Genomic DNA, 22,232 nt, shown 5'->3' on the forward strand with positions numbered 1-22,232 from the left:
AAAGGCGCAAAGCTACACAGAGAAACCCTGTCTCGAAAAACTAAACAAAACAAAACAAAACAAAACAAAAAAAAAAAAAAAACAAAGTTCCTCTGCAGCAGTGGGGCATCCAATCTTTGGCCTACAGGCCTAGAATATCTGGCAGACTTTTTTTTTTATGAAGCAGGGAGTTTGAAGGACTGTTCCACCTTATCTTGGCAAAGTTCAGCAGTCTTTTTCCTTTGTGTCCTGTTTGTCCAGTTTGTACAGCATGTTGTCAGCAGTCAAAGCAAGAGCAATTTCTTGCCCAAATGGCTGGTTTTGCCACAATGAAAGCAAACTCCATATGGAGGTTCTTTGATGCCCATTATTCTTTCTGAAGTAAATGGTGCTGTCAGGAGCAGAGGTATCTCACTGTCATGAAAAGTCTCAGGTTATTAAACATCTTAAATGTCTTTGAAGTATTGAAGATTACATATATATCTAAAATATATTTATTTAATCTTGAAAACATACCCAATATGACTACAAGTTTGATTATTATAAATGACTATTAACCTGCATTTCTTAATTATACATTACATTTTAAATGAGCTGCATAAGCACAATACCACAAACAAGAATAGAAGCGTACATACAGCATAACAAAAATAATTTTAAATTTTATCAATATACCAAAATCCATACCAATGTAAAAATTTTAAGACTAGTGGTTGTTCAAAAGTAGACTCAACAATCTGCCCTTTTATCCCATCATTTCTATACTATATTACCCCTTTTTCTCTTCAGAAAGAGATCCCTGAATCTAATCTTTGTAGATGTATCCAACCTTCTTATTAAATAATAAACACAGAACCAATGCAAAGAAGAAAGCCAAGAGGTCAGAGCTAAGAGCTAAAACCTTACCCTTCCTCCTGCGGTGGTCCTACCTCTCCGAACCAGAGCTACCCCTGTGTTAAAGTCTTTATATAGAGTTCCTGTCCTGCCTTCTCATTGGTTGTAAACCCAACCACATGACCGCCTCCTCACAGCCTGTCTGTATAGGCCTCCAGGTTTTCCATGATTGGTACTAAGATTAAAGGCATGTGTATCCAATAATGGCTGTATCCCTGAACACACAGAGACTTACCCAGCTCTGCCTACCAAGTGCTGGAATTACAAGCGTACGCTACCACTGCCCTGCTTTCCTATGGCTTGCTAATAGCTCTGACCCCCGGGCAACTTTATTTATTAACATACAAATAACATTTTAATACAAATAAAATATCACCATAAATCTTGTTTGTTTAATTTTTTTGACCATGACCGATAACAATTTGTAGTCAACTCCCCTAAACAGTGACAAGTATCCATAACCCACCGAATGACCAAAAACCACCCACTCCATCTCATGGGAATGTGGGCATTGTGTTCTCTAGACTGCTTCCTCTTGTCTGGGGGCACTGTCATCTTTGGGGGACTCTGAGAAAATTAGGATAATGATCAAGTCGTGGCTGGAATAGTCTATGAGTCTGGATCATCTCAGCCAACAAGCTTGAAGCTGTTCTGGATGCCTCCCCAATCAAATCTGGTATCTATTAACATTGAACAAATCCACGGTCTTTTTTTTTTCATGTGGAAACAAAATCATAACCTCTTTCCCAAATGAATATGATTTTTGAGTTCCATTTTAAAGTTAAGGCATTCTTAAAGTTTCTAGGTTGGTTTATTTCCACAGTCCCTTTCACAATCCAGTGTTTCCCAGCAGCTATCCTTTGCTTATCAGCAATGAAAAAATTCAAAGACAGCCGGGCGGTGGTGGCGCACGCCTTTAATCCCAGCACTCGGGAGGCAGAGGCAGGCGGATCTCTGTGAGTTCGAGGCCAGCCTGGTCTACAGCGCGAGATCCAGGAAAGGCGCAAAGCTACACAGAGAAACCCTGTCTCGAAAAACCAAAAAAAAAAAACAAAAAAACAAAAAACAAAAAACAAAAAATTCAAAGACAATACAACAGCATACAGGATTCAGACTCCCTGTGTATTTCCCATTACCACATGCCTTATTCTTTTTTTAATTACTTTACTCTTTCTTTAAAGCATTTACTCTATTATTTTTAAACCACTTATTCATTTATTTTTATGACTGTATATACTCTTTCTTTTTTTTCTTAAGCCCACACACATTGTTAAACACTGCAATTATTTAGAGTTTTTTTTCCATCTGAACCTGCTTTTCTGTGCATCTGTAACCTTTTCTGCCTGCATTAGCAAAATCTTAAACCACCACACAGTTTATGGCTCAAGCCCTCAGGCCGTGGCTGGGAGGCGTGTCTCTGTATTTTGGCCTGTATAAGAGACTATGGGATTAGGAAGCTGCATTTGACTCCATTTTTGTGTTTGGAATCTTTTTAAAAGCTTTTTCATGTTTTATGTTGAAATATGTGTCTGGACAGTGGGCACCGTATGTAGTGAGTCTTTCTCTCTCCTGCCAGCCAGCTCCCAAATAATGACACAGAGCCTTATTATTAATTATTAAAGCCTCGCCAATAGCTTAGGCTTGTTTCTAACTAGCTCTTATAACTTAAATTACCCATTACTATTAATTTACTTTCTGCTTTGTGGCTTTATTACCTCATCTCTGTAGTGCTCATCCTGCTCACTCCATGGCATTTCTTCATTCTTCCCAGCATCCTCATTGCCCTGAAAATCCTGCCTAGCTATTGACTGTTCAGCTTTTTATATAAACCAACCTAAGTGACACATCTTCACAGTGTATAAAAGGATTATTCCACAAGAATAAATACATTTTATTTACATGTAAAAATATAGTTCTGAGGATACCTGTAAAAATATAGTTCTGAGAGAAGTATATCCCAGTGCGGATACTTTGCCTAGCATGCATGAATCCATAGGTCCAGTCCCCGGTATGCCTGCATACAAATCTATGTTGACACTTTTCTTAACAAACTCCAATTTTGTTTCAAATTTTTTAAAAAATTCAAAAATTTCAACAAAGAAATACATTTACTTTCCCCTCTGCAAATATGTGATCCTTTTAGTCTGTTTAATATTCCTGCCTTGGTTGTAACATTTGGTCCTGAGAAATTTCAAGGTGTTCCTAACTCCTCTGTACAGGGAAGTGGTAACAAAATGGAACTTCTGTAAGAGTTGGAGAGACAGTTGTGTGCTAAGGCTTGTCTGGTGAGCTGGAGTATACCTTACCTGTTCAAAGATGATAGCTGCTTTTTAGCTGTGGTTTGTTGCTGTCATGCATTAGTGGGAAGCTGTGCGCGGCTAAATTTTGAATTCTCTTTTTTTCCCCCAGATTTATTTATTTTTATTTTATGTGCATGAGTCTTTTGCCAGAATGTTATATAAGTGCACCACATGCATGTAGTGCCAGCAGAGGCCAGAAGAGGGCATCAAATACCTTCGAATTGGAGTTAGGGAAAGTTGTGAGCCGTTATGTGGGTGCTGGAAAGTGAATTTGGGTCCTCTGTGAAAGCAACAAGGGCTCTTAACCTCTGAGCCATCACTCCAGCCCCTAAAATTTGATTTTCAAGAGAAGCTAGAAACTTGCATTTTTATGTGAAATCCCTTAATTGACAGCTAACCAAATCTTTTAGAAATGTTGTATAGGCCACATAAATAATATCTGTGGAGTGAAATCAGCTAATATACCCTAAATTAGGAACTTATTGGTCACCAGTGTGGTCTTATGGGCATGGTCATTCTGTTTAGCAGAGTGAGGCAGATGGGAGAGTCATAGAGCAAGCTACTGTTAGGCTAGGTCAGCAAGATCAACGTTGGCACAGCTGCATCACCTGTAATTAGGGTTTGGGAATTCAGAGATGATGAAATACTTTAATATAAAAGTTGCCTCAGAAGGTATTTATCTACATAATACATTATTTTCAGTTCTTAAATTCTATTTATTTTCATTGATTCTCTATTTTTTTTGTCCAAGTGTACTTAACAAATCCCTTATACATAATTAAGGAGTAATGTGGATTGTGCGGATATTTCTGTTGGTAAAATGTTTGATGTACAAACAGGAGGACCTGAGTTTGATTGCGATAACCCCCATAAAATGATCAACAGCCAGGCACGGTGGTGTGCGCTTCATTCCCAGTATTGGAAAGGCAGAGATGGGTGAATCCCCAGGCTCGCTGGCCAGCCAGCGTAGGCTGGTATGTGAGACCCAGGTCTCAATGAAAGACCCAGTCTCAAAAATCAATGTGGATAGCTCCAGAGGATTGTTCCCATGCACCTGCCCACACACAAAAGGAGTCATGATCAACGAAACTTATAAAGGCAAAACATTCCTTGTGAAAATTTTAAAAAATGATGAGCATAAAAACAAAGGCCTGGTGAGATGGTTCACTGGGTAATGACACCTCTCTCCAAGCCTGATGACCTGAGCTCAATCTCTGGGACTCACGTGATGGACGGAGAGAACTGACTCCTGCAAGATGTCCTCTGACATCCACATGGGTAGCCTGCATGTGTGTACTTACACATATAACACAAACACACACATGCACACACAAAATTAAAATAAAATAAAAAATGGATAAAAGGAAAGTATAAAATGAAACTACCTTATCTCTAATCCAACAAACAGATAAAATGTTTTAATATATTTCCTTCTAATCCTTTCTGAAAAGTATATATCTCTTTCTCTCTAAACTTAGAATAGCAGTGCTGGATATAATTTCATATCATGCATTTAAAAAATTCATCAGGACAACTTTAAGTGCCATCTACCTTTTTTTTGAGACAAGTGTAACATGAATTTCTAAATGGTCTTATTAAACAAAAAACTCAGGGGAGCCAGGTATTGGAGTGAACACTGGAAGATCAGAGAAGCAGAACAAGCCACAGCTAACCTCACCTCGCCAACTTCTCAGCCGCTCCTGTTTCCTCAAACTGGAAGCCTCTGAGTCCTCACCCAAATGGATCTCAACTGAACTGCTGCTGAAAGCCTAAAAGCTTAAAAGCCTCTAGTTCCTGGTCCTCACACCTTAATATACCTTTCTGCTTCCTACCATCACTCCCTGGGATTAAAGGCATGTGCCACTATGCCTGGCTCAGTTTCCAGTGTGGCCTTGAACTCACAGAGATCTGGATGGATCTCTGCCTTCAGAATGCTAGGATTAAAGGTGTGAGTGCCACCATTTTCTGGCCTCCATGTCTATCTAGTGGCTGTTCTGTTCTCTGACCCCAGATAAGTTTATTAGGGTGCACAATATATTGGGGGACACAATATCACCATAGACAAGAGTCTCTCATTGGCCTGGAGCTTACTAAGTCTGCTAGAGTGGGTGTCTAGAAAGCCCCAAGGATCTGTCTTTGCTCACATCACTGGGATAATGACAGAAGTCTGACTTGTCATGCATTACCAGCTGTCTGTGGTCACGAGAGTTGTGATAGGCATATTCTGTTGGTTCACTGGTCTCTCGCTGCAGAAGGGCCTGTAAGGGAGGAACTGTTTTCCTTTGCCCTTACCCCAGCTTTTCACACTTGTCTTTCACCCTAGTGTTATCCTTTCTTCTCACCCTCACATTCTGGGAGTCACTCTGGGAAGTTTCCCTTCCTCATTTCACTGACTTTCATTGTCTTTTTCAATTTTTTTTTTTAATTTTAGATACAAAATTTCATCGTGTAGTTCTGGCTGACTTCGAACTTGCTATGTAGACTTGAACTCACAGAGATCTACCTGCTTCTGCCACCCAAGTGCTGGGATTAAAGGTGTGTGCCACAAAGCACAGCTGCCAATGTTTTTAATATTTTGTCACTGTAATGAGTGTGGACTCACGTCTCACCTTGTTTAGAGAAACTTACTCTAGTACTGCACATTGAGCTTAGGGCCTCGTGTGTCCCATACAAGCTCTCTACCATGGAATTATATCAGCGGTCCTTTTTCTTCTTTTATAATTTGAGAGAGAGGATCTCACTCAGTTGGTAAGGCTAGCCGTGAACTCATTCTGTAGTCAACACTGTCCTTGATTTTAGGGTTCTTCCGCCTTAACATCATGAGTAGCTGTGATTAACTGCCAAGACTAGATCACCAGGCCTATCATTTTAAATCAAACATTTCGTCAGTGTATGTTATAGAAAATGAATTTCATGCTGAGATTTTCATATATGCATATAGCATGTTTTGATTGTATTCATCCCCCCATTGCATGTAGTTTCCCCCTAATTCCCTTCATCTTCACAGATTATCCCCTTTGTGCTTTGATGTCGTGTGTGTGTGTGTGTGTGTGTGTGTGTGTGTGTGTGTGTGTGTGTGTGTGTGTGTGTGTGTGTGTAAGCATTTGTGTGGGTGACAGAGACTAATAACCTTGGATGTGATTCCTCAAGAGCTGTCTACCTTGTTATTTTGAGACAAGGTCTCTGACTACAGGGAGTCTTCTCTCTTCCTCCTCTTTACTGAGATTACAAATATGCATCACCACTCCCCATTTTTAAAAAAATGTGGACTCTGAGAGTTGAAGTCAGCTCCTCATGCTTGTATAGGAAGCGCTTCGCTGATTGAGCCCCTTAAGACTTAAAGAAAAGATTTATTCTTTGTATTTTTAATTACGTGAATCTCTGTGTGTTTGCAGGTTCTCTTGGAAGCCATGCCAATGGATGCCCTGGAGCTAGAGTTACAGGCAGTTGTGACCCACCTGACATGGGTGCTGGGAATCGAACTCAGGTCCTCTGCAACAACAGTGCACGCTCTTAGCCACTGAGCCATCTCTTCAGCCCCTCTTAAAATAAAAAAATCTATATTTATGTCTTTGGATGGCCTGCATGTATGTCTATTTACCACATGAGGTCAGGCAAGGGTATTGGATCCCTTGGAAATGGAGTTATAGATGCTTGTGAGTTGCCACAGAGGTGATGGGAATTGAACCTTAGTCTTATTTAAGAACAACCAGTACTCTTTAACTGCTGAGCTGTTTCTTCAGCCCCATAGGGTGTTGTTTGTTTGTTTTTAACTGAGACAGGGTCTAACTATATAGCCCTGGCTGACTTGCAACCTGCTATGTAGACCAGGCTGGTCTAGTACTTAGAGATCTGCCTGCCTTTGCCTCCTAAGTGATGGAATTTAAATTTAGGGTTAACGTGCCTGGCCCCCTTAAAACTTTTTATATGGCCTAAAATATGATGTATTTTGTAGAAAGTTCCATGGGCTACTGAGAAGAATTTGTATTATATAGCTGTTGGGTATAATATTCTGTAGACGCGCATGTCTATTTTGTCCATTTTATCTGTATTGTAGTTTAACTGGTTTCTTTGTTTTTTTGCCTAGATGAGATCTGTTGGTGGCAATGGGTTACTGAAGTCGCTCAGTACGATTGCTTCTATACTTACTTGTCGCTTTATGTTGGTCGTGTTTGTTTTATGAAATTGGGTGCACCAATATTTGGTACATGTATAGATGTAGTTGTTATATTTTCTTGGCTGATTATTCTATTTATTAATATGTGGTGACCATCTTTCCTTTCTTTGCTAGAGATTGAACTCTGGGCCTTATACCAGACAAGTAGTGTATTACTAAGCCATAACCCCAGCCAGGGACCTTCTTTAGTTTGTCTTAATAATTTTGCTTTGAAATCAGCTTAGTCACCTATGGGAGTAGCTAATTCTGTTTACTTTCAGATTCTCTTTGCTTTGAATATCATTTTTTTGTTACTTCCCATGTAGTATGTCTTTGCTAGTGAGGCAAGTCATTTACAGATAACAAACACTTAGGTCTTGAGTGTTCTTCTTTTAATTCCATATAGCCAGTCTGTGGCTTTTTAATTAGTGACTTAATATCATTTACACTTAAGGCTATTATTGAAAAGGTATGCACTCTTCTGTCTCTTCCTTATCTTAGTCATTGCCTCATTTTAAGAGTTAATAATGTTTGATTCTTCTCTCCTAATTCTTATTTACCTGCTCTATGAAGATTTATTCTTTCCTAAGGGCTCATGATTATATATTTTTAAAACATTTTTATTATGTACATTTGTATGTATTTATGTATGGGAATGTGTTTGTGAGTGCAGGTGCTTTGGAGTTAAAGTAGAGGCAGGGGATCCCCCTGGAGTTGGAGTTACAGGCAGTTGTGATGTACCTGATGTAGGTGCTAGGAATTGAACTCAGGTCCTCTGTAAGAGCTTAGAGCTCTCAGCCTCTGATGCAATCCACAGGTAACAGGACTTGCTGCTCACTGTGGAGGATGGGAGCACATTCTGTCCTCTTCCTCCGTGCCTCACACTTCCTTCCGCTTAAAATTCAGTAGGTCTGTGTTGAACTCTCTCTCTCTGTGACTTTTTCTGATGGGCATCTTCCAGCCAGACACTGTGACAGGGTATCCCTAGGTGTCCTAAGTATTCCTGTTCCTGAGCTTGTATTCCCCCGCTCCCCCACCCCCAGGTTTTCGGTTCTGTAGAGTAGCTCAGTCAAGCAACGGGCCCCCTCTCAAGATATCTGATTAGTACACCCCAACATTTGGGCAGTGATGCAGTGGATTGCTTCTCCAATGATAGCCTGCCATCCGGGAACACTCAGTGTCACACCAGATCTCCATATGGTCATTTAAGGCTTGCAGGCCTGCCACTTAGTTTCATTCGGACTGCCCGGATTCTACTGCTTATGTGTGGTTGCTACGTAGCATCTTTCTCACCCTCTTGATGGGGCTGGAGCTATGGACTGTTCCTTAGGTCCCTTTGCCTCACCTTTCTGCATCTCTGTGTGTTTAACCTCTTCCTTGATTCCTCATGTTCTCTTTCTGTCCTTGTAATACCGACTCCCCATTGTTGCCCTGACGTCTTATTTTGGGCGTCATATGGAAGGAACCGTCTAACTTGCCACTTTACTACCGAACTCTGCCCTCTTCAGTACCTTTTCCTTTGTGATTTTAGTTTTTCCTAACAGCTTTTTTTTTTTTTTTTTGAAGCAGGGTTTCTCTGTGTAGCTTTGGTGCCTTTCCTGGAACTCACTTGGTAGCCCAGGCTGGCCTCGAACTCACAGAGATCCGCCTGCCTCTACCTCCCAAGTGCTGAGATTAAAGGCGTGCACCACCACCACCCGGCCTCCTAACAGCTTTATTGGGAAAATTCACATATTGTAAAAATTTTCATCTTTAAAATATACAATTATATCAGGTGGTTTCATAGATTTATGCCATCATCTCTATTGTCTAAGTTGAGAACATTTCTTTACCAAAAAGATAGTCATTCCCATCACTGCCAATCCTCAGAACACTAAAAAACTACTATTCTTCTTTTTGTCTATATAGATTTGCCTACTTTACATGTTTCATCCAAGTAGAATTGTATGTCAATCTTCAGGGAGTAGGTATGCACACCCTCCTGCCTTCTCCCTCCTTCCCTCCTCTCTTTCTGTCACTGAGCTATGCCCCAAGTCTCAGTATATCATTTCTTTTTGTGGCCAAATAACAATTCCATTTTGGGGATATGCTGTAGCTTTCATTTATCTATTCACCAATTAATGAGCATTTGGATTATTTTGTGCTTTTCAATAATATGCTAGCTATTGCTGTGAACATTGCTATGTACATTTTTTTGCATGAAAATGTGTTTTCAGGCCAGGTGATGGCAGCGCACACCTTTAATCCCAGCATTCCTGATGCAGAGGCAGGCGGATCTCTGTGAGTTCCAGGCCATCTGATCTACAGAGTGAGTTCAGGACTGGACAGCCAGGGCTGTTACACAGAGAAAGCCTGTCTCAAACAACAGCAGCAGCAACAACAACAAAAGAAAATGTGCTTTCAGTTCTCTTGGGTATACATCTATGAAGGGAATTGCTAGGTCATTTGGTAATTTTATGTGTAATGTTTTGAGGAGATACCAAATGGTTTCCCATGTTGGTGCTCCATTTTATGTATTTATCAGCAGTGATGAGGGCTCCAGTTTCCTCACATCTTTACCAACACTTACTATTTTACTTAGCAAACATGACTGCAGTCACCCCAGGAGGTGTGAAATGGCATGTCGTTGTCGGTTGTTTTTGTTTTTGTTTTTTTTGGAGACAGGGTTTCTCTGTGTAGGTCTGGATGTATTGGAATTCATTCTGTAGCCCAGGCTGGCCTCAAATTTAGAGATCTACCTGCCTCTGCCTCCCAAGTGCTAGGATTAAAGGCGTGTGCCACTATTGCCTGACTATCATTGTGGTTTTGATGTAGATTTTTCTAATGACTGAATTATTTATGATTTTCAAGTATTTCTCCATTGTGTGTGTTATTTCCTCACTCCATGGTATTTTTTAAATTGCAAGGTTTTGATTATGGTGCAGTCCAACTTAACATGTTTTATCTATATTTTTTGTCTTTTGTGCTTTGGGTGCTGGGAAGGGTTTTATTTGTAGTACAGAATGTCGATTAGGATTATAAACATCTCAGTGTTAGTCACTGATTTGAAAGAATGAATGATCCATTTCAGAGTTTATTTTTCCGGTAATTTCCACCATCGACCAATTTTGTTCACTTTTAAGATATATGTCACTCTCGGTATTTCTCACATGTCTGATAGATATCACTTTGGTTTTGTAGGGTGTGGTCCCAACTGCTCAGCGTGCTGCCATCGTTGTGGGAGTGGAGTTGCCAGTTTATGATATTACCAAGAAGCACCTGATACTGTCGGGAATGCTGGGAGACACCATTTTAACACATTTTGTGTAAGTGAGCTGTGTTTGATTCAGTCTCTGTGTTTAGCAGTTTGAACATAAAAAGCCTCTTTTACTGATATCCTCAGGTAGATGTATAACTGATATGTATGGCCTTAACACTTGTCTCCTATGGCCAATACTTCAAGCCTTCTGGATATTGTATAGTTTTAAATTTATTGCTATATATTAATTATATAAAATAGTGGGTTTTATTATGACATTTCTTGTTATTTACTTTTCTCATTATTTAATTAGTATATATTCATTATAGAAGATTATGTGTTTCAGTATGACATTTTCTCACATTTGTATTATATAACATAACATGCTCATATTCATAACATGCATATGAAGTACTCTGATTATATTTTCCCCCACCCATTACCTGCACTTATCCTCAGATACTGTGGACACCTGGCCACTTGGGAGCTGTGTATAGTGTAGAGACCTACTAGATGTTTGTATGATATTCTTTTGTTTTGTTTTGTTTTTCAAGACAGGGTTTTTCTGTGCAGCCTTGGATGTCCTGGAACTTGTTCTGTAGACCAGGCTGGCCTCGAACTCAGATATCCACCTGCCTCTGCCTCCCCAGTGCTGGGATTAAAGGTATGTGCCACCACCACCCGGCTTGTATGATATTTTTAGACAGTTTGTACTTTATTTACTTACATGTTTTAGAGGAAAGGCCTCATAGAGCTCAGACTGGCCTCAGATTTCCTGTGAAGTCAAAGATTACTTTGAATTTCTGATCCTCCTGCCTTTACTTTCAGAGTGCTAGAATTACAGATGTGCAAAATGCACTAGCACAACCTGTTTCTTCGATGCTAGGGACCGAAGCCAGGGCTTCATGCTTGCTAGGCAAACACTGAACTGAGCTGCAGCCCTGGTCCCACCCACCTGTACTTCTTATAAGCACATTATTTTTCTTGCTTTTGTTTTTCCTTATCTGAAGGGAAATTTGCTCTTAATGGGACCCAGAAAAAAAGGGTCAAATTTTGTAGAGTTTCTGAAGCTAAACAGTTTTTGGATGAAGACTATTTCTGCTCTCATCTTGCATTTTCTTTGTCGTGTAACCTCTATGATATTTTGCTACTTAAATGCTTTTGGCATATGATACTGTGGTCAGAAAATTTTATGTAACTTATCAGTGGTACAGGACACTTCCTGCTTAGGAATGTCATTAGGTCTATGGACTATGTCCTCTCTAAAAGAGGCCGCATTTTAGAATGAGAATGGAAGGGACAGCCTTTCATTAGAAAGTAGTTTCTTTCTCTTTAGATTATAATGAAAGGATGTCAGGCTTTATCTAATTGATCTGAGTTATTATACCTTTTGCCTTTGGCATAAGTTCTCTTTAAGTGGGCAAGTGGTGGAAGTGGGAATAATCTGTCTTGTTAAATTAGTTTTCTCCTTTAGTTCTAGCTTTACCTGTGGTTTGGCTGGGGCTCTGGCATCTAACCCAGTTGATGTTGTGAGAACGCGAATGATGAATCAGAGGGCAATAGTGGGCCATGTGGACCTCTACAAGGGTACTTTGGATGGTATTTTAAAGGTATGTGTACTGTGGATTTGGGTTACACTTTCAGTTTTTCTTTGGTGTTTAAGACTTTTTTTCAGTCTTTATTCTTCTTGCTACATATTCTGAACATCAAACAACCATTATGTGTATTTTCAATAGCTTCTGAGAATCAATCAAAGACAAATAACCTATCTCCTAGGAAATTTGCTAATGTGTAGTGCTTCTTAATATTATTCCAGTTCAAATGCTTGAAAATACAGGATACATATATTAATAGCACTTTGTAGAATTTCAAGATTTAATATATCTGAGGTCATGGAAGGGGAAGTTGGAAGGGGAGCAGGAAGAGTGGAAATGATATAAGTGGGTACTTATGTATGAAATTCTCTTTTTTTTTAATTAGGAGGCTGGAGAGATAGCTTAGCACTTAAGAGTGCTGGTTACTCTCCCAAAGGCCTGGTGTTTAATTCCCAGCATCCACATGATACCTTACAACTGTCTATAATGCACATGGTATATGATACACATGCATACAAAACACCTATACACATAAAATAAAAATTTTAATAGGATTTATAATATCCCATGTTTTCCAACCTCACATAAGAGAGACCCTGTCGTAGAAAGCCTGGTACTTAAGAAACCTCAAACCCAGCCGGGCGGTGGTGGCGCACGCCTTTAATCCCAGCACTCGGGAGGCAGAGGCAGGCGGATCTCTGTGAGTTCGAGGCCAGCCTGGGCTACCAAGTGAGTTCCAGGAAAGGCGCAAAGCTACACAGAGAAACCCTGTCTCGAAAAAACCAAAAAAAAAAAAAAAAAAAAAAGAAACCTCAAACCCAATACTTGATTTAAGTTCCAGGTTGTTCGGTTGATCACATTTTGCTTTGAGTATTCCTGTTGGGGTTGAATGTCATAAATGTATACAGAAGTATTGGTTACATTACTGCTATAAAAACAAATTCAGGGATAAAATGTGAAGGGGCCATATGGTTTTTCTGCTGTTATCAGTTTCACTGAACAGCTATTTGTTATTTATGGGGCACTATTTTAATGGCTAAAGGGAAATTATAGCTATTACTAAAGTACTGGCAGTTACAAATAGATAATCAATACAGCCTAAAAAGTGATAAAACTCAGAAATCTATGGTAGGAAATTATATCCCACACTTGAGAAGTTTGAAATAAGTTCTCTGGAGTTGTTAGTAAATTGAATAATAACTCATTTCTGTTGAATGCTGTATTGCATGAGAGGAGCTGTTCTAATGAGACTCCTAGGTATTCAGTCATTGAGTTCTCCTCATTATCCCACGAGGTAGCTATCGAAGCACTGAAGGCTCATCTTCCTTTGAGCTTCCCAGTAAGCAAGTAGGCTGCTGCAGTAAACTCAGACCCTTTGGCGTGAGGAAGCATTCTTAACTAAAACACTTGGTGCTTTCCTGATATTAGTACTATAGGTTGGTTGGGTTATAAAGGGTGTTGAATGTTGTACCAAGACACTTGGAGATACTGAGAGCTTTAATCAGGTCCCATTTGTATTTTAAGTAGACCACTCTTGTCTTTGTGGAAATAGGATCTAAGATAGTGGTTCTCAATCTTGGGTATACATTGAAATCACTCACTAATTCCGCAGCTTCCATGTTTGCCTTAGATCAATCAACTCAGAACCTGGGTTATCAAAAGTTTTAGAATTTCACAGGTGGTTGTGTGTTCATCCAAGTTTGAAGACCTCTAATCTAAGGGAATAAGGGTGGGGCAGTGAATGAGTCTTCCAAGTTTAACATGTTTCAGAATTACTTGAATTAATTCATTATGTCAGAAGTGGGACCTGAGAATTTGTATTTCCAGGAAGTTCCCGGGTAGTACTGATTCTGATCTGGTTGACTTAAAGAGCCGTTGACCTGCAGATAAAGATGTTGATTAAAAGACTGTGTAGTGATCTGAGTGAGAAAGGATGAAGGCCTGAGCCTCAATATGACTGTGAGTGTAGAAGGTAGGACAGAATTGAGAATAATTTAATAATCTGGAATAATTAGAATAATAGAGTTTTGTTGAGATGATACAGAGAAGTGTGGGGAGGAGGGGATGTCAAAGATGACCTCCTGGGTTTGGATTTGGTGACCAGATGGTGGCATTCAGTGATGGAGACATCATAAGATGAATAGGGTTCAGCAGTTAAGAGTACTAGCTACTCTTGCAAAGGACCTGGGTTCAATTTCCAGCACCCACATGACAGTTTTATGAGCATCTGTAACTCCAGTCCCAGGGGATCCAACAGCATCTTCTGGCCTCTGTGAGCACAAGGCACACATGTGGTACATGGACAAACATTCATGCACATACAAAAATTTGAAAGAACAGATTTTATAGGAGACATTGGTTTTGATGCTTAGTTTGATGTGTATGAGGAGCAGCCCGTGGTATTTGGAGATATCAGGCCTAAGTTGGGGGAATTTTGTGGTTATAGGTAAGTGTCCTTGGGATCATTAGCATCCAGATAGGTATATAACCAAAGAGAAGATAGAGTAGTTCACAACCTTTTTACTTTCTGAGGATGCTAAAGTACTATACAGTTTTTTGCAGTAGAGGCTTGTGCCAAACTGTATCCTGCCGAGAACTGCTGTCTCAGTCAGTCACTACTTCTGTAAAGAAGTGTATAGTTCATTAGTATCCTTTTCACTCCTCCACCCCCATTTCTCCCTTTTTACACTCCAAGTGCACTGAAAGTTGTCCAGCCCTAGATTTTTTTCTCCTAAGTGTTCATCCATATACTTTCTTAGATACCTGCTGTAATAACTTAAATGTGCCTTTTGCTTTTTCCCATTCCTATAGATTCTCCAGATCCATATCTTTTTCCACAAGAGCCTTTACTGACCATTGGACTAGATTATATATGCAAGGTTTCTTTTTTCCTTTTTCTTATTTATTTTTTCTTTATTTACATTTGTTTATTTTTTTAGAAAGTATCTTGCTATGTTGCTCACTATTTAGCCCAGACTAGTCCCAAATATATAATTCTCCTGCCTCTGCCTTCTGAGTGTGCAGGGTTTCTTATAGTTCCTGTCATAGCATTAACCATTCTCTCTCTGTTCCTCCCTTCCTCTCCCTCGCTCTCTCTCAATATATGTTTAAATCTTCATTGAGGACAAATTCACATATTGTTAAAATAACTCATTCAAAATGGTGTGTAGTATATAATGATGAGATGTGTGTAACAATTACTTGGTCAATTTTTGAGCATCTTCATGACCTCTGTCTTTCCCATCCCCTCAGAACTAAGTAAACACTAGCTTACTTCCTATTTCTATCAATAGGTCTGTTCTAGATATTTTATCAAAATGGATCATATTGTATGACCTTTTTAATTGGCTCCTTTCAAAGTAGCATCCTTTCAAGGTTCACTCATAGTAGCATGTATCTATTCTTTGCTTTTTATTGCTGAATAAAATACTACATTGCATGACTGTATCACATTTTATTCATATTTAGTACTTTTTATTGGAATTGTTTTTATTGTTTGTCCCAGTAAAGTTTCATGAAAACAGAGCTGCATACATTTCCATTTATTAGTTTTTCCTGGGCAAGTTATTTATTAAATCAAGGTATTCATTTATTACACAGCAGCAGATAACTTACACTGTCAGTGCCCCTATGGAAGGTATGTGCTAGTGATATTGACAAGCAAATACACAAATTGATATAGACAGATAGGTATTGGTAGATATTAATATATTAATAATCATATTTTGATATATTTATTGCAGAACTCTGTTATCTGTGTTTACCTGCAGAAGTTCTTATTTGTTTATACATAACCTGCTTCTTCAAATGTCCTGGAGAATTATAAGGATTCAGATGAGTTTTGGAACTGTTAGAGCATCATACTATTTTTGTGTGTGTGCATTTATATTCAACAAAACTTTAATATTCCAAGAGGTATGAGGTGGTGGGTATATAGAGGTGAACAAGGCAAACACTATTCATTCTCTATTGAAAGTTATAATGTAGTTGAGAGAGACAGACAAATAATTTTAGATAGAAGTAAATACTATGAAGAAAATAACAGCATATTGAAATAGCAACTTGGTGGTCTGAATTCCTTCAGCTAGGATGCTTAAGAAATCTTATGGATAATTTGGATAATGGGAAGGAGGTGGCCATGTGAAAACCTTGAGAAAACCATTTCATAAAGAAAGAAGAGATTATAAAAGGCCTGAGTTGAAATGAGTTTGACATATTAGAGTTAAAAATCAGGATTGTGTGGCTGAGTGTGGTGAAGGAACGAGAAAGTAGTAGGAAGTGAGTCTACAGAGAGGGACAGACGGGTCTAAATCATGAAGGATTGTAGCTTGAGTTTTCCTGCCTGGCCCACAGTCAGGGCAAATCTCTCTCACCTGCCAGTCCCACAGCCGCTCAGACCCGACCAAGTAAACACAGAGACTTATATTGGTTACAAACTGTATGGCCGTGGCAGGCTTCTTGCTAACTGTTCTTACAGCTTAAATTAATCCATTTCTATAAATCTATACCTTGCCACATGGCTTGTGGCTTACCGGCATCTTCACATGCTGTTTCTCATCATGGTGGCTGGCAGTGTCTCTCCGACTTAGCCTTCCACTTCCCAGCTTTATTCTCCTCCCTGTCCGGCCTACACTTCCTGCCTAGCCACTGGCCAATCAGTGATTTATTTATTGACCAATCAGAGCAACACATTTGCCATACAGAACATCCCACAGCAAAGGATCCTGCAGATCATTGCAGAGAATTTACAATTAGAATGAAGCCACCTGAGAACCTTTAAGTAGGAATATAATATGGTCTGATTTATAATTCTTAAAGATTGATTTTAGTTTGTAGGTGGAGATCTTAGACCAATTAGGATTTTATTGTGGTATTTGAGATAATGATAATTGGATTATGTCTGAAGTCTCTTGTCATTTAATTGTATATTTTTAGGTTATCTGCATCTTAGCTTTATTTTGAGTAGTTGTAAAAACGAAAACGGATTTTGGCGTGAGTCCTTCAGAGTTTGCTGGAGATCCATTTGTAGAAGCATATTATCTATGGCTGTCTATCAGTAGTATCATTAGTATGCAATTATTTGTCCTCCCCACTCCCAAGTGGTTAATGAGGATACTTATTTCTATATTCTTAATCTGCAGGATGAGAAGAGAGATATTTTTAAATCTGGCTGCTCATATCATTATCTTATTAAAATGTGTTCATTTCTTAAAACAATGGTAAAATTCATTTCACCAATGAAAAGGAAGAACAATATTTCTCAGTATCTGACAAAACACCCAACATATTGCCATTACTTAATAGATATTTGTCTATTATATAAACTACTTTTTGGCAGAATTCAGCATATGACATCAGCTTTTGACTTTTAGTCTGTCATCTAAATCTTGAGACCATGTGGTGCATATAGAGACCCCCTACTATATAAATAAGGGCACGACAGTGCAGAGTAGCTCATGTTGTTCCTCACACATGGTCCTTAAAGCATTCCCATGAAATATACCATGGAATCACAATAACTTTAAAAATAGAAAACAGAGTTAGAGAAGGCAAGTGACTTTCTCAAGTCCTTATTCCCTTCCTTGTTTTCTTCATCCTTATCATTTCTGGATACAATATGTATCAATATATTAATATCTACCAATATCTGTCTATCTATGACAATGTGTGTATTTGCTTGTCCACACTAGAATATACATTCTCTAGGGGCACAGACTGTATAAGCTATGTACTGCTGTGTAAAAAAGTACTCTAAGCCGGGCGGTGGTGGCGCACGCCTTTAATCCCAGCACTCGGGAGGCAGAGCCAGGCGGATCTCTGTGAGTTCGAGGCCAGCCTGGGCTACCAAGTGAGTTCCAGGAAAGGCGCAAAGCTACACAGAGAAACCCTGTCTTGAAAAACCAAAAAAAAAAAAAAAAGTACTCTAAAACTCAGGGTCTTGAAAGAACAATTATTCTTTTCCAGTTTTGGCGGATCAGGAATTGAAAAGCAGCTTTGTTGAATTATTCTAGATTAAGACCTCTTAAGAGGTTTTATGTCAGCCAGGGCTTCAGTCATCATCAAGGCTTGATTGGGGCTAGCATATCTGCTTCAAAGATGACTTGACAGTATTAGTTAAATGCTTCAACTCTCTATGATGTAGGCCTCTCTTCATGGTATGACAGCTGGTTTTCTTCAGAGTGAATAATTCAAGAAAGGAGGAGATAGACACCTTAATATATATATATATATATATATATATATATATATATATATATATATATATATATAATACCTTTTATAATCTAGCAGTGTTAATTTCTGCTATGTTCTTTTGGTAACTCACAACAGTCCTGATATGTTATGATGTGAGGACTACGCAAAGATATGGATGACTGGGAATAGGGTACAGAAATGTGGTAATGCAAGTTAGGATAGAAAGTGAATTAGGTACAACCCTTTGGACTCACCAAAATAGGATAGATAATGGAGTATTTTCTCTGAATTTGTCAAATGCTAATGGACTAGACATTGTTAATATAATTCTTGCCTATAGTTATTGTACTTATTGTATTTAGACAAAAAGGGGGAAAGGTTGTATGATATTTTGTTTGTGTTCTGACAAATAAAGCTTGCCTGGAGATCAGAGGGTGGAGCTAGCCACTAGTTAACCATAGAGGCCAGGTGGTGGTGGTTCACACCTTTAATCCCAGTACAATCAGAATGTCGAGACAGGAATATAAGGAGGGTGGAGACAGGATCTCAGCCCCTCTTTCTGTTAGAGGATTCATAGAGGTAAGAAGTCTCTAGTGGCTGCTGCTCTGCTTCTCTGATTTTTTTAAAAAATTTTTTTTAAATAACAGTTTTATTTTATTTATTTATTTTTACAATTTATCTAGCTATTACATATACAGTGCTCTGTCTGCATGTATGCCTGCAGGCCAGAAGAGGGCACCAGATCTCATTATAAATGGTTGTGAGCCACCATGTGGTTGCTGGGAATTGAACTCAAGACCTCTGGTAGAACAGCCAGTGCTCTTAACCTCTGAGCCATCTCTCCAGCTCCTGCTTCTCTGATTTTTACCCCGATATTTGACTCTTGGTTTTTATTGATAAGACTAATTAGCATCACGGTTCAATAGGGTCCTTTAAGTGTGCCATCACTTTATGTAGTGATCTCTAGTTACTTCAAATATAATAATGCCTATGAAATTATTATTATTCATAATTTCACTACACTCATTCATATAAAGAACTTGGATCAGTTATCCTGCATTATCCTCTCTTATTCCTGTCCCATTCCCTCAAAACTCCCTTCTACTACCCAGCAACTTCTATTTCTCATCTTTTTTGTCTGTTTGTGACCCACTACATTTAATTAGGGTGTTTGGAGACAGGGTCTCATGTAGCCTAGGCTGGTCTCAAATTCACTGTATAGCTAAGGATAGTCTTGAACTCCCGATTTACTTCCTCTACTTCCAGAGTGCGAAGATTATAGGCATGTGCTGCCATGCCCAGCTCTTCTTTCCAGAATTAAGAAGTATGTGTTGTATATGTTGGGTACTCAGTAATAATTGTTGAATAATGGTTTGATGGATTTAGACTACCAATTATTTAGACTCCAAAGTGTATCTTCAGAAAAGAGATCATTCATTATAGCCAAAGTTGCTGGGGGTGGGCATGGAAAATGGTTGTCAAATATAAAAAGAAAGGAAAATTCACTATTTTTGGTTATGTCTTTACCTCAGATGTGGAAACATGAAGGCTTTTTTGCCCTCTATAAAGGATTTTGGCCAAACTGGCTTCGACTTGGACCCTGGAACATCATTGTATCCTTTTAGAAACTGAGAATACATGCCAGTGCTTCAATGTCCCAGGTAATTCTAGGTTATGGAAAGGTAATTTTGATATTAAATGCTTTATAGGCATATAAGAAACTCAAGTATCCCACTGGAGACCATTGTGAATGGAACCAATAGTGAAACAACTTTCCCTTGGAGGCAAATACACATTTAAATCGACAGAAAAGATGTGCCAAATGTTCCTTTTTAAATCAAAATGTCTAAGATGGCTCCATGTGTAAAGTTGCTCACCTCCATACCTGGTGACCTGAGTTTAATCTCTGGGACTTATGGTGGAAGGAGAGAATTGACTCCTGTAACTTGTCCTCTGAATTCCATATACATACCGTGGCAGGTACATACCCTTCCCAGCAAATAAACAACTAACTAACTAAATAAATAAATAAATAAGCAAATAAATGTAATGCAACAAAATGTCAAGCACAGCCAGTTGTGCTCTGAACTCCATGCACACACTGTGGCAGGTGCATGCCCTCCCCAGCAAATAGTAAACAAACAAACAAATAAATGTAATAAAACAAAGTGTCAAGCACAGCCAGTCTTAAAAGGGCTATGAAACTTTTAGCAACACTGATCGAAGATGCTCACAGGAAAGTGCATGCTATTGTGGTCTAGATTTCTTTTCTTTCTTTCTTTTTTTTTTTTTTTTTGGTTTTTTGAGACAGGGTTTCTCTGTGTAGCTTTGGTGCCTGTCCTGGATCTCGCTCTGGAGACCAGGCTGGCCTTGAACTCACAGAGATCTGCCTGGCTCTGCCTCCCAAGTGCTGGGATTAAAGGCTTGTGCCACTGCCGCCTGGCAGTGGTCTAGATTTCTTAACAAATAACTATGAGACCCAAATAGCTGGAAAATCCTAACAAGACACAAAGTATTCATACAGTGAAAGACTCCACAGCCAAGTGGGATTCTGTTATTGCGAGTGCATTTCTCCCCCTCAGCTGTGCTTGAGTACCTCATGTGTTTAGAGCCATGTGCTGGATACTGTGTGTGGTGCTAATGTGTGTACTTGTGAGCTTGGCAGGGTTGGAAAATAGCTCCCCACTCTTCTGGAATCTGTAGGCTGAACAGAGAGAATATTTCTTTCTCTCTTTGTAATTGTGTGTTGTGTTGTTTTTGTTTTGTTTGCTTTTGAAAACTGTAACTTTGTTATAATCAGTTTCCATTGCTGAGTGCCATTGATCATGGTGGGTACATAGTGGGCACTCAACACAGTTTATCTTAAGAAAAGTCTTCTAAGGCAATCCCCTTTAGACATTAATTTAAGAGAATGCAATGCCCAGTTTTCAAAATGGGTTTAACTTTCACTATCAACTCAGAAATCTTCCCTGACTCATTTTTCAGTTTTTTATTACATATGAGCAGCTCAAGAGGCTTCAGATCTAAGAACTGAACATCTGTGAGCCCAGCCCTGCCGCCCTTTCTACTGTTCTCCTTTGTGTTCCTAATGTATTTTGACAAAGACGTATGTGTTTACAGAACCAGTGGTCTCCCAAGGGCCCTCTAATGGAAGACGAGTAGGATGACTTAAGGTTGTTGATGCATTTGTGTTACCTCTTCCCTAAGAGGAAGTATTAACATTGCGAGTGTGACCCCAGATTGGTGTCTTCTGTGAAGATGGATACTGATGGGTGACATTCAAAAGGGCCTTCTTTTCAAATGTGGGTTAAATGTAGTTGGTTATCCCCAGATAGGCTACAGCAGAAGGCTACCAGCACAGTTCCTGCTAGCTATGTTATAGACCTTGGTTCTCATTAAACTATTTATTGGCTGAATCATTTTGACTTTGTCTTCATTTACCCTCTTCTTTCCTAACTCTAAGTTACATTCTCTGGGAAGTGAAAAAGAGAAAGTGACTATGAAATCGAGACTGGACTCTTAAAACACATTTATGGGAGTAGAATAAGTACATTGTGTTTTTGCAAGGCCATTTGTCAACATAATGCCACCCACTTCTAAACATCAGGGCAGTGGTTCTTTCCAGAATATGAAACAAGTAAGCAAGTGGATCATTTGGAAGGTTCTACAGATTAAATGCTAACCAAGGTTTACAATACAGCCCTGTGCTCCGGGTTAAGGTCTTCATAATTATCCGCTCACGTGTTTATTCAAATGTTAGGTGCCTTTTATTTCCTGGATGCTGGGGATAAGAAGAATGAGTCTGTCTCTGTTTTGAAAGCTTACCTTACAGTAGACACTGCTTCTACGCACTGTGAGAGGGGTGGTCAAAAAGC

At 39.1% G+C, this 22,232-nt stretch overlaps 1 protein-coding gene across 4 annotated transcripts in view; it reads left to right on the top strand.

Annotated features, from left to right (window-relative positions):
- Positions 1–21,773, top strand: part of Slc25a14 (solute carrier family 25 member 14) — a 41,961-nt gene extending 20,188 nt beyond the window's left edge. For all 4 annotated transcript variants that reach the window (XM_052739131.1, XM_052739117.1, XM_052739123.1 and 1 more), the window contains 4 exons: positions 10,510–10,634; positions 12,042–12,177; positions 19,890–19,970; positions 21,343–21,773. In XM_052739131.1, the coding sequence (XP_052595091.1) occupies positions 10,510–10,634; positions 12,042–12,177; positions 19,890–19,970; positions 21,343–21,384 (384 nt within the window). In that variant the 3' untranslated portion in view covers positions 21,385–21,773. The remainder of the gene's footprint in view (positions 1–10,509; positions 10,635–12,041; positions 12,178–19,889; positions 19,971–21,342) is intronic.
- Positions 21,774–22,232: the final 459 nt, after the last annotated feature.

Source organism: Peromyscus californicus, unplaced genomic scaffold (genome assembly GCF_007827085.1).
Source record: "Peromyscus californicus insignis strain IS unplaced genomic scaffold, ASM782708v3 Scaffold_10__1_contigs__length_136768540, whole genome shotgun sequence".
In the NCBI taxonomy this organism is placed as follows: Eukaryota; Metazoa; Chordata; class Mammalia; order Rodentia; family Cricetidae; genus Peromyscus; species Peromyscus californicus.